General features: G+C 43.4%; 1 protein-coding gene across 3 annotated transcripts; it reads left to right on the top strand.

The window, feature by feature from the left end:
• Positions 1-371: 371 nt before the first annotated feature.
• On the top strand, positions 372-12,605 carry IKBKG (inhibitor of nuclear factor kappa B kinase regulatory subunit gamma). Of its 3 annotated transcripts, none has more exons than XM_063294294.1 (16): positions 372-473; positions 2,455-2,543; positions 2,657-2,851; positions 4,209-4,408; positions 4,603-4,698; positions 5,060-5,233; positions 5,395-5,456; positions 6,085-6,147; positions 7,432-7,543; positions 7,655-7,773; positions 8,619-8,771; positions 8,879-8,975; positions 9,133-9,282; positions 9,389-9,531; positions 9,716-9,774; positions 12,269-12,605. In XM_063294294.1, exons 3-16 carry the CDS (start codon positions 2,668-2,670, stop codon positions 12,424-12,426), a joined length of 1,770 nt encoding a protein of 589 aa, XP_063150364.1. In that variant the 5' UTR covers positions 372-473; positions 2,455-2,543; positions 2,657-2,667; the 3' UTR covers positions 12,427-12,605. The 3 variants fall into 3 exon arrangements, with proteins under 3 accessions (XP_063150364.1, XP_063150366.1, XP_063150365.1); XM_063294296.1 differs by having other exon boundaries at positions 5,060-5,194; XM_063294295.1 differs by having other exon boundaries at positions 2,455-2,527.
• The last annotated feature ends 37 nt before the right edge of the window (positions 12,606-12,642 follow it).

A 12,642-nucleotide genomic window follows, 5' to 3' on the forward strand; every position in this document is an offset into this window, starting at 1 on the left:
AGGTGTCAGTGGCTGTTTGGGACGTGTGTGTGTGAGAGAGAGAGGAGAGACCACATATGGACATCCCAAATATTATTGTTAGTAGGGTTTTGTTTTTTGCCTTTAAAAAAAGTATCCATCGCTACTTCTGGCAACCAGATCTCGGATGCAAAAATCCGGACGACCACTAGGAGGTACAGAAAGCACTCGCTCCTTCCTCCCCCGCCGCGATCGTCCGCCCGCCCGAAGTTCTGCGACTCAGATTTAGGAATCCTATGCACATTAGACCCTTAAGGTACACTCTGTTTGATGTATCTATGGCCACCGCCTTTATTGACGTTACTTCCGGGCCCTTCCTGGACTCGAGGCGGGCCTCTTTCGTTTTCCCGATCCGCTTTCTCTTTCTAGATGTCACTTCCGGTGCACAAGAAAACAACAAACCAGGAAGGAAGAAGTCCCAGGAAGGAGTGTGGGATCTGAAGTTCGAAGTAGAGGTGCGACTTTTTCTCTTATCCCTCTTTAGACGGGGGTGTCCTTTGCAGCAAGGGGTTACTTTAGCAAGGGGACCCAGGTGTCCGGCCCCTTCCACACCACCGTGGTCTGCGAGCCATGCGGACTCCCTCGTTCGGCCTTAGGCACTAGTCGTTTGGAGATGCTTTGCCCACCTGGCGCTCCCCAGATGCGTTAGATTACGATTTCCATCATCCTAGTCCCCACAGCCATGCTGGCTAGGTACAATGGGAACTGTAGTCAAACACGTCTGAAGGATGCTAGGATGGGGAAGAGTGCCATGAGAGTGTGCTCAGTAATGCTGGATCTGATCAAACGTTTGTCTAGAGCAGTATTTTTCAACCTTGGCAACTTTAAGATGTGTGGGCTTCAACTCCCAGAATTCCCCAGCCAGCATGAAGTCCACACATCTTAAAGTTGTCAAGGTTGAAAAATACTGCTGCAGAGCAGTGGTTCTTAAACTGGGGGTGATTAGCCAAGGGGGTAATTTGGGCATATCCTGTTGGTAATGGAGCAATTTGTAACTGCTTGTTTGTGAGTCAAGGATCTAGTCTGGGACTGCTGCTGCCAAGGCGTTTCTGTAAAACATCAGAGTCTGTTTTTTAATGGGGGGAAATGATATTTTTGGAGACCAGGAAAAGGGTCAAACAGTTTAAGAACCACTGGTCTAGAGCAAGTCTTTTTAAACACTTGCTAGCCAAATACTTTGGGAAACTTGCAAGTGGGTATGAGGACATAGCTGCTTCTCTTATTTTATGGTGCTATTTAAGGTGAGGGTTGTAAACTACCATGTCTAGTGGTGATAGGCCTATTTCCTCTCCTCCCTACTGAGTCATTTTATTTATTGCATTTTTATGTGTTCCCTTTCTAAAGAGCTTAGGGTAGGTTACATAAGTCCCACTCCCTTCTTTTTATTCTGCTATCCTTGTAACACGTTTTACATATCACAATACATCATAATATGATTTAACCTGCTAACAGGTTAGCTATACCTGCTAACAACAGGTTGTTAAGCTTGTTGTTGCTGTGTATATGTTTATGTTTATACAATCCACCTGTTCTAGTTTTTTTAAGAAGCCATAACTTAGTGCAGGATATAAAGCTATCCTATGAGCCATCTAATATGCTTTAGCACTAACCTAAGATTTGGACCTTGATCTTTCTGATCTTAATCCCAGACGCTCAGACCTTGACATCATAATCTGTCCAAATGTGTACCCAGAAACTACACTTAATTATATTCTTTGGGACTCATGCATTCAACTTACCCTTCCTATTCTCCTGTTATAGTTGGGCATTGAAGAGCACATTCTCTCTGCATATAGATTTTTCCCTGTTGCAATGGTACCTCTCTTCTTGGGCTGTATCACTGAACTTTCAGCAGGAAGATTTTCACAAGACTAAGCGTTTGTCCATTTAAAAAAAATCCACATGAAAAGCAGAGATGTCAGGCTAAGGAACTGTAGCCTCATCTTCTCCTTGACATGCTAATTTTTTATGTGGGGCTCACACATCATGCTAAACTATATTTCCTTGATTTTGACTTTGCTTATTTTATATTTGAACCTAGCAAATTATGACTTATTCAACAAACCAAGAGCTAACTGCATCATACCATAGCATAATTTGTGACCCCATTCAATAGGCAGAACATTCTGTTTCTTTGTATGAAGAAGCACTTAATTATAGGAGTCTTCTGTCTGAAGTGCTATTGCCTGGAGGTAGACAAATGGTAGTTCTAGATCGGCTGTTAGATCCCTGGAGATTGGAAGTAGATTGGCAATGTTTTGGGGCCCCAATTTTTTAAGAAAAAGCAGAATCTGTATTACACCCCCCCAATTCATATATAACTTATCTTGCTGAAATGAGGAAAATTTCCTTTATGGCAAATGAACAGACTCTGAACTGGTATTCAGAACAAATTCCTGTGCATAGTGTTCTTTAACTATATGTCCTTTTCACTAGATTCAGTTTAATGGATCTTGAGACTAGTAAAAAAAGACAAAGCACCTCCACCTCTGCATAGCCCAGGCATACAGTAAATGAGAAAGAAGGTAAAGTCTTATCACTTCCTATTTCTTTTTCATAAACTGAGGCAAAGGGATGTGTATGTGTGGTTATTGTGCATGTGTGTGCTTTGACGAAGGTGTGCTTCTTCTGTTCCCAGGATCTGGCTGGATGAGTATAGCCCAGGGGGACTGGAGCTGCAACATGGTGCAGCCAAGTGGGTGCCCAGCTAGTGACTATGGCATGATGGGAGATGACTCCTCTCTGGGCAAAGCTGGTACCCTTCAGTTGCCAGCTGAGCTAGCAGGACATGAAGCTGTGCAATATTTCCTGGCTGAGAACAGAGACCTCAAAGGTGAGGACGTGTTGGAGTGAGCTTCGCTGTTATGTTTAGATGGAAAATATCCAGGTTGATAAATCCAGTTTTCTCTTGTTGGGTCCGGTCATTCAGTTTATATTCAGTCCCTGTTTCCTGTCATGGACATTACCATAAATGAATTAGGTAATATTTTAAGCTTAAGCATCAGAGTAGGTAGATAACTAGAATGGTTTAGAAGAAAGAATCTATGCCTTTCCTAGGTGTTCCTGAATTATAATTCTCTGCAGCTCCAGCCATCATGATTAATCATGAGGGATCCTGTGGGGGCTATAATTCTGTAACCTCTGAGGTCTCAGGATATCCAACCCTTGATTAGATTCTAATTTTCCTGTTTTTGATTTTGCTTATATTCAGTGACCTGATGTATTTAGGAAGAAACCTAACCAACTGGGCTAGCTGACTAAGATTTGGTTTCATGCATTCCAGTTTTCCTTGTTTTTGCATCACAGGCTCCAAAAGCTTTAATTCTTCACCTCTCTGAATTTATATTGGGCAGCTTTGTAAATCAGTCCACAATTACTTTCTGTTGATGGCTGAAAAGCTTGTCCCTCCTTTTCTCATTTCATTTCTATGCTCGGTATGTAAGAGGGGACTCCCTTGGTTTTTTTACTAGAGACAGAACAGGTTCAGAGCACTTCACCCCTTTCCTGCCAGCTCTCTAAGTCATTTGAATAGAGTTTCTTTTGGCCAGTCATTGTATATAATCTTCTGCAAAGGAGAAGTATTACTCATGTAATCAACTCCAGATGGAAATGAATGGCTGCATTGCAGGGACAAATCAGAGGAGGAGAGAATAGTTCTCTTACAACTGAATTTGCTGATGGAAATTGCAGAAATAAAGTAATAAATGCTGATGTTACAGTGGGAGAGAGTCTGACCAGCATCAGTCTAAAAGCAATAGCTTGTAGATATAATAAAAAATAGGTTAGAATAGTCCCCTATAATAAAAATCTGGTCTGTAGTAAGATGAATTAATCTGAAGGGAAAGAGAAATAGGACCATGAGTAGCATCCTGAATGGATGAGTTATATTTGATGAAATTCTAATCTGTCAGACCTTTTGCTTTCGATAGCCTGATCCTAACATAGTTATTTGGGTGTGTTTCCCTAGTTTTTAGGAGCTTCTGAGATTATGTGACTAGAACTGAGAATTGGACTCTCATCACAGAAGAATGCACACATCCTGCAGAATAAAAAGGGATTTTGATGGGAAGGTGGATTTGCTGTTTGTTCAATCATTGTCCCATAATGTAATAAGTGTGCCCCCACCTCTGTGCAAAAAGAAGGTAGGACACTGATCTAGTAAACCTCCTTTGTCTGTGTTCTGTGTGCAGAAGCCATCCGACAAAGTAACCACATGCTACGAGAACGGTACCAGGAATTTGTGCAGTTCCAGGCGTCCAAAAAGGAGGAGAAGGAATTCCTTATGAGCAAGTTCCAGGAGGCTCGGCTTGTGGTGGAAAAGTTGCACTTGGAACGCATGGGGCTGGAGAAGCAGTTGGAGCAGGCTTTTCAGGATCTAGAGCGACTGAAGGTGCAACGGGATGTAGTTGGGGACAGAGAAGGGATAAGAGTTTGGGGTCTTCCTGTAGTTCCCATTTGTTCCAGTTTAAGTATCTTGCTAAAGAATAGGTCTCCTTATAATGTGTGGTATATGTTGGCATGAGAGAGAACATTGAATTTGCAAAACTGTCACATATGTCAAGATTTTTGTACCCCTCTTCATAGACAGCTTCTCAACCATTTCTCTCAGAGAAAGGCCCTGCTGGCACCCAAGAGGAGCCAGACACTGTGACTCTTACTGAGGAAGATGTATGTACTGTGGTAAGTATGTGTTGTCTATTGTTCTGTCCCATTCTCTAATTTAATCCCCTCTGGATATGTTGATCTACAAATTCCGGCAGCTCTAACTAGGGTAGCAAATCCTGATGAAGCATGATGGGATTGGAAATGTAGTTCAGCACCTCTGGAAAATTTCACATAAGGGAACACTGACTTAGATGAGCAAGTAGGATTTGTAACTGACCCAAAGAAATAGCATAGAAAATGGGGTTTGCAGTCTTTCTACATCTGTCTCAGCCTGTAGATAGATTAAGGCTGTATCTTTTTGCCTGCTGTGAATGGCTGATACTAAATTTCCCATCCCAGTGACGTTCCTTCTTCCCATTGTTGTTTTTTATTTCAGACATCGGGGATACTAAAGCAGAAAAAGGAAAGGCTGGAAGAGGACTTGAAGGCATTGCAAGACGCCAACCAGGCCTTACAGAAAGAAAAACTTGCCTTGCAGGCCAAGATCGCCACACTCCAACAAACAGCAAAGGTCACTGTGCCAGTAAAGGAGTTCAGAATAAAGATTAATGTGAGAATTGGCAGCAGAGGAAGCTGAATGTGTGATGGAAGAAGGGAGGACAGTGGGGGAAAAGCTCACATGAAGTCCAGAATAGCGGCCTGAGAGATGAGGCATGGCAACTGGAGCTGGTAAGGCTGAACTCACAATGCCCCCCCTTTTTGCCTTCCTAGGAGAATGGTTTTCCACTGGAGCAGTCCCTGGAAGTAGAGTCCCTGCAGGGTTCAGGGGACAAGTAAGTATCCGGAGACCTTTAGAGACTAGACTGGATACTCATCCTAGTGTACTTCTTTATCTGTCAGTATTGTTGATTATTAAGATTTATGCCCTATTATGGTTTGCAATGAATTATTTTAAATGTACAATAAAATAATTAATACAGATAAACTGCTTCAAACAGTAAATTTGTAACAGTAAGTGCACAAATATGTCTGCCAGAAGAAGAGAAGCCAGCTAAAATTAAAAATGCTGGACAAAAATGGTGATGGTGAAAATATGTGACAATGACAACCCCCTCCCAGAACCAGGGAGCCACCCTGGAAAAGAAAGACCCTTCTGTCAGTCACTCTCACACTTGACAGGAATGTGCACAAATGTAACTGATGATGATCGTCTTAGGAGTTCAGTGTAAGGCAGTGCTACGTTGGAAGTATCCAGTTCCATTTAGGTTGCCTACGTATCCCTCCATCCATGCAGTCTCTAGCACTGGAGTGTTTAATCCACACAAAACCCTGCAGTATCCACAGCATTTGAGTATAATGTGAAAGGGCTTGCAGAGATGCAGTCCTCCATCATCATCATCATCTCCTCCTCCTCCTCCTCCTCCTCCCACTTCCACTTCCATTTCCATTTCCACTTCTCAGAGACAGTGTTGGTGGGAAACAAATTGAGCAGCTGCAAAGAAGGCTGAAGGAGGCCGAAGATGAGTAAGTAGAAACGATGCACTGGTATTTTATCAGAAACAGCCAGTTAAGTACGCATGCCGTTAGAAGAGGTCAAGGACTAAAAGTTCCAGATGCTTGAGAAATCGGGTGTTTGAGGAAAGAGCAAGTAGGAGTAACCATCTCCTGGATGGCCACCATAACTGAAGGAAATGCAATGTTTTGATGAGAAAGGAAGATAAGGCTAGCCAAATGCTTGAAAAACGATGGGCATCTGTTGGCAATTCTTTAAAGCAACAGTCAGGCATATGACGCAAGACCGAACAGCATTTCGTTCTGTTACACACAGGGTTGCCGTGAGTTGTAAACGACTTGACGGCAACTAACAACAACCAAGTCAGTAGAACCATTATTTTGGATAAGTAAGATCACCTATTGGCAAATTGATGTTCTTCCCTGAGGGTTTAGTCCCACTGGCTCTATTAGATAGCTTTTACTCAACTTGGAAGAAGAGCTTAGAGGCAAAATGACAAAATATTGGCCTGTCTGTAACAGCGCTGGCATTGGGGGAGGGAGGGGGCGGTTACTGAAGCTAAAGGAGTTTTCAGGCAGCAAATAATGATTATCAATTTGCAGAGAGAGAACGCTAGGAGCTTCCCCTGATCTGAGAAGTAGGCAAACCTTTTGTCCTGTCTGAATATCTACAGTATATAATCTTACTACTGCAATATACACTGCTTTCACCCTTACTGGAAGGAGGATACAAATGTGTCCGTATTAGAGAGAGGCTTTGTCCTTGTTGTTCAGGAGCAGCTGAAACTATATGGCAGTTTCATGATGAAATTTGTCACTTATACTTCACTCCACTCCTAAGCAATTTCCTGAGCAGACTAGACACATGTTGAGTTTCATTTCTTCTTTCAGGCAACGGCATTACTTTTAAAGTTGCCAAATTGTATTTCATAGCTCTTATCATTAGGGAACAGATAGTGAAACAAGACAAATTTTCATTCAACCCAAGTAGAGGCAGAGGATGGAATTTGGCAGCTCCATCTAAATTTTATGTCATTTTACACTATTTTATAACTAAATATGTTCTTTAATAGTTTAGCAAAGCAGCTTTATAATGAAGTGATTCGTCTTAAGTATTTAACTTTTTAGACCTTGGCACGGGTATTTTCCTGCTCCATTTTACTTCATTTTATTTTAATTCCTACATTGGATATTTTTGTGTATTTCCATTCAGACTTCGTAAAGCCTATTATTTGTAAAGTTGGGTGAAGTTCATTGTGTGAATCCGGGCCCCTCCTTGTTTTGTTCCACCCACAGGAACTTAGCCCTTCGGCAACAGCTGGCATCCAGTCTGGAGGAGCTGGCCTCCCGGACAGCCCGGGAGCAGGAGATCCAGCAGCAGCTGCATGCCTTGACCAAGCAGCTGGAGGTGAATGTGCTCCCAGACTCTCCTTTGCAAGATGGGGAGGAGGAGTGAATCAGGAGGCTTCTCTCCATCCCTCTGCAGGCATATTGACCCTTCGCCCCCTTCTCATTCCAGCAAGCTGGGGAGGATAAGACCCTGGCAAAGGCCCAGGTGACATCCCTGCTGGGGGAGCTGCTGGAGAGCCAAAGCCGCCTCGAAACTTGCACAGAGCGAAAGAAGGAGCTGGAGGAGAGGTGAGGGGCACGCAGGAGGCCTGTGCAAGATGTTGTGGGCAGCCAGCTGGGAGAGGCCTCTTTCCCTGCAGTGATGCAGACATTATGGAACAATGAGCTGGGTCTGCTCTGTGGGACAGGGAGGGAGGCTCCCCTGCCTTTCCTCTCTGAGCACACTTGGCTTCAAACTAGCAGAGATAATGGGATCACCCTCGTGCTCTAAATCTGCTTGCAGTGTCTTTCTGTGCCAATTGTGAAAAACGCTGGCTGTTTGAAACCCCAAAATAGGCTTTTTTTCAGTCTTGGAGGAAGAACCTCTCATTTTGAAAAGCAGAAGAGGCCAGCATCTCTTCCAGGCTGGAAGGGCAAGGCATCTCTTTCTGTCCAGCGCTCAGTCACTGAACAAAATTTTTTTTATTCAGCTGTGAACTGGGTACTGCTGTGGGTCATCAGTTGCTGGTGATCTATGGGATCACAACAAAAATAATGCAGAAAATAGCGAAGAGCTGGAGATGATTCTTTGTTGTTTCCACTGTGTTTACTTGCACTGCTGAAGAGGTAGGCGGGTTGCTTCTTCAGGGGTGCAAGCAGCTGGGATGGAAAGCTCAGAGGGACCCCCGTTTGCATGCACATCCTCCAAAGTGACACACTTTCCATGTGAAGCCACAGAAGAGGATGATGCCCCTGAACATGATGGTGAAGATTCAGGAAGCTGTGTAGAAAACTTACTGAATCAAACAATGCTGGATCTGGTGTTGTCATGGTGCGTACTTGCTGGGGTAAAAGGTTGAAGGGAATTCTGTGCACACTGGAATTTTGGCAAGCAAGCAGAGCTAGATGCCTGTGTGTGCGTATCATCTCGACAGGGTTCGTGGGGCTGGTGAACGACTGCAGCAGCTTGAAAAGGAGGCGGAAGTCCGCACCAAGCAGCACAGCGTACAGGTGGATCAGTTACGGCTGCAGGTGCAAAACCTTGAGAGTGCTCTGCGAGTGGAACGGCAGGGTGCCACAGAGGAAAAGTGAGTGCGAGAGTGGTATGGGCAGAGCCAAAGGAAGAGGGCATTCCTGATAGAAGTGGTCAAATCTGAGTCCCGTGGCAATGATTTGTATGTTTTCCCCCATTTAGGAGAAAACTAGCCCAAGTGCAGGTGGCCTATCACCAACTCTTCCAAGAGTACGATACCCACATCAAGACCAGCTTGGAAAGTGAGAAGAGGAGCAAGGTGGGAACAATTATGCGAATTGTAACAGAAAATCTTGATGCTGTGGATGAGTGGGAGCTAGAATGTGGGATGGGACAATCTTCTCTTGCCCCAGGAAAAAGGTTTCTTTGCCCGTAGTGTCAACACTGTAATTGTGGTCTCCTTGTCCCCTTCTCAGGGCTTGGATCTGCAGGTCGCTGAACTGTCTCAGCAACTGCAGCAGGCCGAGGAGGCTCTGGTGGCCAAGCAAGAGCTCATTGACAAGCTGAAGGAGGAGGCTGAACAACACAAAACTGTAATGGAGACTGTGCCTGTGCTCAAGGCACAGGTGAGTATGGTGCCACAATGTTAGAGAAGAGAGTGGGATTCCTGTGTGTTTGTGAGTGGTGCAGCATGAGGAGTAACGGGAACTTCATCCTGTCCTTTCCATTCAGGCTGATATTTTCAAGACAGATTTCTTGGCAGAGCGCCAGGCTCGTGAAAAGCTACATGAACAGCGAGAGACCCTGGTGGAGCAAGTTGCACAATTGCAGAGGGAGAATGAGAAGCTGAAATCCGACTCTGAAGGAGTCAGCCGGTGAGTAGGTAGAGGATGGAAAGAAACCCTCATGCGTCTGGAATAGAGCCGTTTTTCTACCCCAGCTCATGTTGGGGTAGAAGTTTTGTTGGAAATGGAGTCTGTAGTCAGAGACAATCCAGCTCACTCTTCTTCTGCCATTTCCTAGTGAAAGCCATTCCAGTGTTCTCTCTTGTCCATCTAGGGCACTGATGGAAGAGATGAGGAATCGCCATTCAGAAATGCGTCCACCTCCTCAGCCATGTAAGTGTTGGCACCAATTATTTTGCAACGATCTCCACTGATTTCAGAGGCTGACACAACTACAGAGCGAGGCTATGCAGCACTTCAGATCTGAAGGCAAAGAAGTGCTTTAGAGCGTGTGTAGATGCAGCACTTGGCTGCAGCTCTTTCAATCAAATGCGGCATTTCCCAGGATCAGGTATAGCTGTGGAGGGCAACCATGCAGCCCAAAGCTGCTGCTGCTGCTTTAAAGATTAACAGACAAGGGCTATATGATCATCCCTGCAGAAAGATAAACCTGATAGGATTAGAAGCCTTAGAGTTGTTTCTTTGAGCAAGGATGTATGGCTGTCATTTCAGTGTTAGTACAGAGACACTTGAATGTAGGATGTAGATACTCTTAAGAATCAAATAATGCCTGTCTTTGGACAGTACATTTGAGTTGTGAATTTCATCTTTTTACTGTTATATGAAGTAATTTCTCTAGTGTTAACTGTGAGTTTGAATTTGCCCTCCATGCACTGAATCAATGAAAGGAAACACTTTTTCTCCTCAACTTAAAGTTCCAAATCTTTTCATCATTCTTTGTAGGTAAAGTATGCCAAACTGAGCTAAATTTGCTGAAAATATGGGTGCTGTTTCAGCAGTTTGGGGCATGTGGCAAAGTTAAAACTTAAAAGAGTTTCAGTCCAGGGCTTATTATAGGCAAGTCTTTCGCTGCTGCTAGGTTTGCAGCAGTTTTTTCTTAAGGTCGCTCAATTTTCTTTTTTGCCATTTGCTCTGATATACATGAAAATAGTCAGCAGCTGTCTTGGGGAAACTCTCTTGCTCTCATTGGAAGCAAAATAAAAAAATAGAAAATAGGAACTTCTGCACCTAAATTGTGGCAATGTTTTTAGATCAGCACTACTGCAGCCTCTTGCTGTTTCTTTTCTTTTGCAACTTGATCTCAACCTTCTTGCAATAGGAAAACTGCTTAAGTGGCTATGTCAGAACTTGAGATTCTGGTAGCTTCATTTTTCATTATTTTCCTGATTTGTGGCATGGGATTTGCTTCCGATTTCTGTCACTTATAATATTTTCATTGCACTATTAATATTTTTCTTGTAACTAGCAGTTCAGAGTCTGACATATGTGGGAATTGAGGTATTACTTTTCACTTCCATAAATAGGACTTTATTTGTTCACTGGAGAAACCTCTTTTCAACCTTATGTGAAGAATGTATACATTCCTAATAATTTGATAGTACGTACAGACCTGGCTAGGTTACTGCTGACCTGTAATTTCAGAAATTTAGGTCAAGCAGTGTGGTGCCCATGTGTACCCACTAGGCTCCTGCATCTCCTTTAATATTTTAAAGGTTTTATCTTTTGAAGAGAAGTACTTGCCTCCAGCACCATCTTTATTTCAAAGAATACCTTTGGGCCTCCTTGGCAGTCTTGGGGGGGGGGGGAAGTTGCATGGCTGTTGCCCAGTCCTTGGTTTGGAAGTGTGCAGTGCTACCCTTAAAAAAAAAAACCTGGATTGTAGAAATTGTGGGGTGCTAAAGAGGGTGGTGGGAATCCATCTTGCCAGTTTGCCTTCTGGTAAATGGGTGTTTTTATGACTGGCCACACCTAGCACAGCAACAATGTTATAGTCACACCCACTTCACAAGGCTAAGGTCTCCCCAAGAACAGTAACAAGGTAATTGTGCTCCAATTAGGTACTTGAGAGAATCATTTGTGTTTGTTTTTAAAAACTAAATATTTAGACCAGCTCTGCGCTTGCTGGTCTAAATATTTAGTTAAAAATATTAACCAGTCGCTTATCTAAGATGGGCTGTCATCTTTTCTTACGTCTGAGTTTATATTGGATGAAGCCTTTCATAGATTTTCTCAAAGTCCTTTTATGCTGACTACCAAGTTGGTATAAAACTCGGACACATTTGGAGAGCTCCAAAAGGGGTTTCTAAGAAAAAAGTTGTTTCTGATACTCTATTAGCACAATTTTTACATCACAGATCACCAACCTTTTTGCACCCCCGCCCCCAAAATCACGCAAATGTTGAATGCCCTGGAACCTACCAGGTTTTCTCTATACTTAGCAATCCATTTTTTCCTCCTAGTGGGAAGTACAGTGGCCTGCAATGTCCTGAACTTTTAAAAAACAATGGTTTGTTAACGGTCGTCTTCTCTGAAAAGCAGCTTTCCTTCAATTGCATATTTATTAACTATTGCTGGCTCCTTGATAAAGACTAGTGAAATTTTTGTCAGAAAACCCTTCCTTAGAAAGGGTAGATAAAAGTTATTAAGCTTCTCAGTGATCATACTGTATTTTAGCAATTGTATCTTTGGACCGTTAGATCACTGCCTCCATTAATTCAGTGCAGAATTAACATGGCTCTTTTTCTTGTATTTCTACCAGACGCTGCTCCTTTTCATAACTTTCGTTAAATATTGCCATCGCTGTCTGTTGAGGGAATGACTATACCGTGTGTTCAGTTTGCTAACTTCTGCCTCCTTCCCTTTCCAGCTTTCTTGATGGGTACTGCTCCATTCCACCCCCAGCTTATAACAGGGCGAAGACAAAGCGTTCTAGAAGAACCACCTATCCACTATTGTCCCAAATGCCAGTATAAAGCTCCAGACATGGACACCCTACAGATCCATGTCATGGATTGTATCCAGTGATAGCGATAAAGAAGGGGAAGATCCAGGCTGACGTGCATTTGCATTGCTTTAAACAGAACCAGCAGTTCAACTGCCGATCCTGGAGCAAAGACCGTGGACTGCTTACTTCCCGCTCCCCTGTATGTCATTAACTTTTTTCCTCTTATAATAATGGCTGAGCCTACTGCTGTCCTTCTTCAGGGCCTGGCTATTATAGCCATGGGGGAAAGGGGCTGC

This window comes from Candoia aspera, chromosome 2 (assembly GCF_035149785.1).
Source record: "Candoia aspera isolate rCanAsp1 chromosome 2, rCanAsp1.hap2, whole genome shotgun sequence".
NCBI lineage: Eukaryota > Metazoa > Chordata > Lepidosauria > Squamata > Boidae > Candoia > Candoia aspera.

Excerpts from the sequence above, each read along its gene's own strand:
- IKBKG (XM_063294294.1), top strand. The coding sequence starts at position 2,668 with ATGAGTATAGCCCAGGGGGACTGGAGCTGCAACATGGTGCAGCCAAGT. Across the intron at positions 5,234-5,394 it reads AGTTCAGAATAAAGATTAAT|GAGAATGGTTTTCCACTGGA; the intron begins GTGAGAATTGGC and ends TTGCCTTCCTAG. Across the intron at positions 5,457-6,084 it reads CTGCAGGGTTCAGGGGACAA|AGACAGTGTTGGTGGGAAAC; the intron begins GTAAGTATCCGG and ends TCCACTTCTCAG.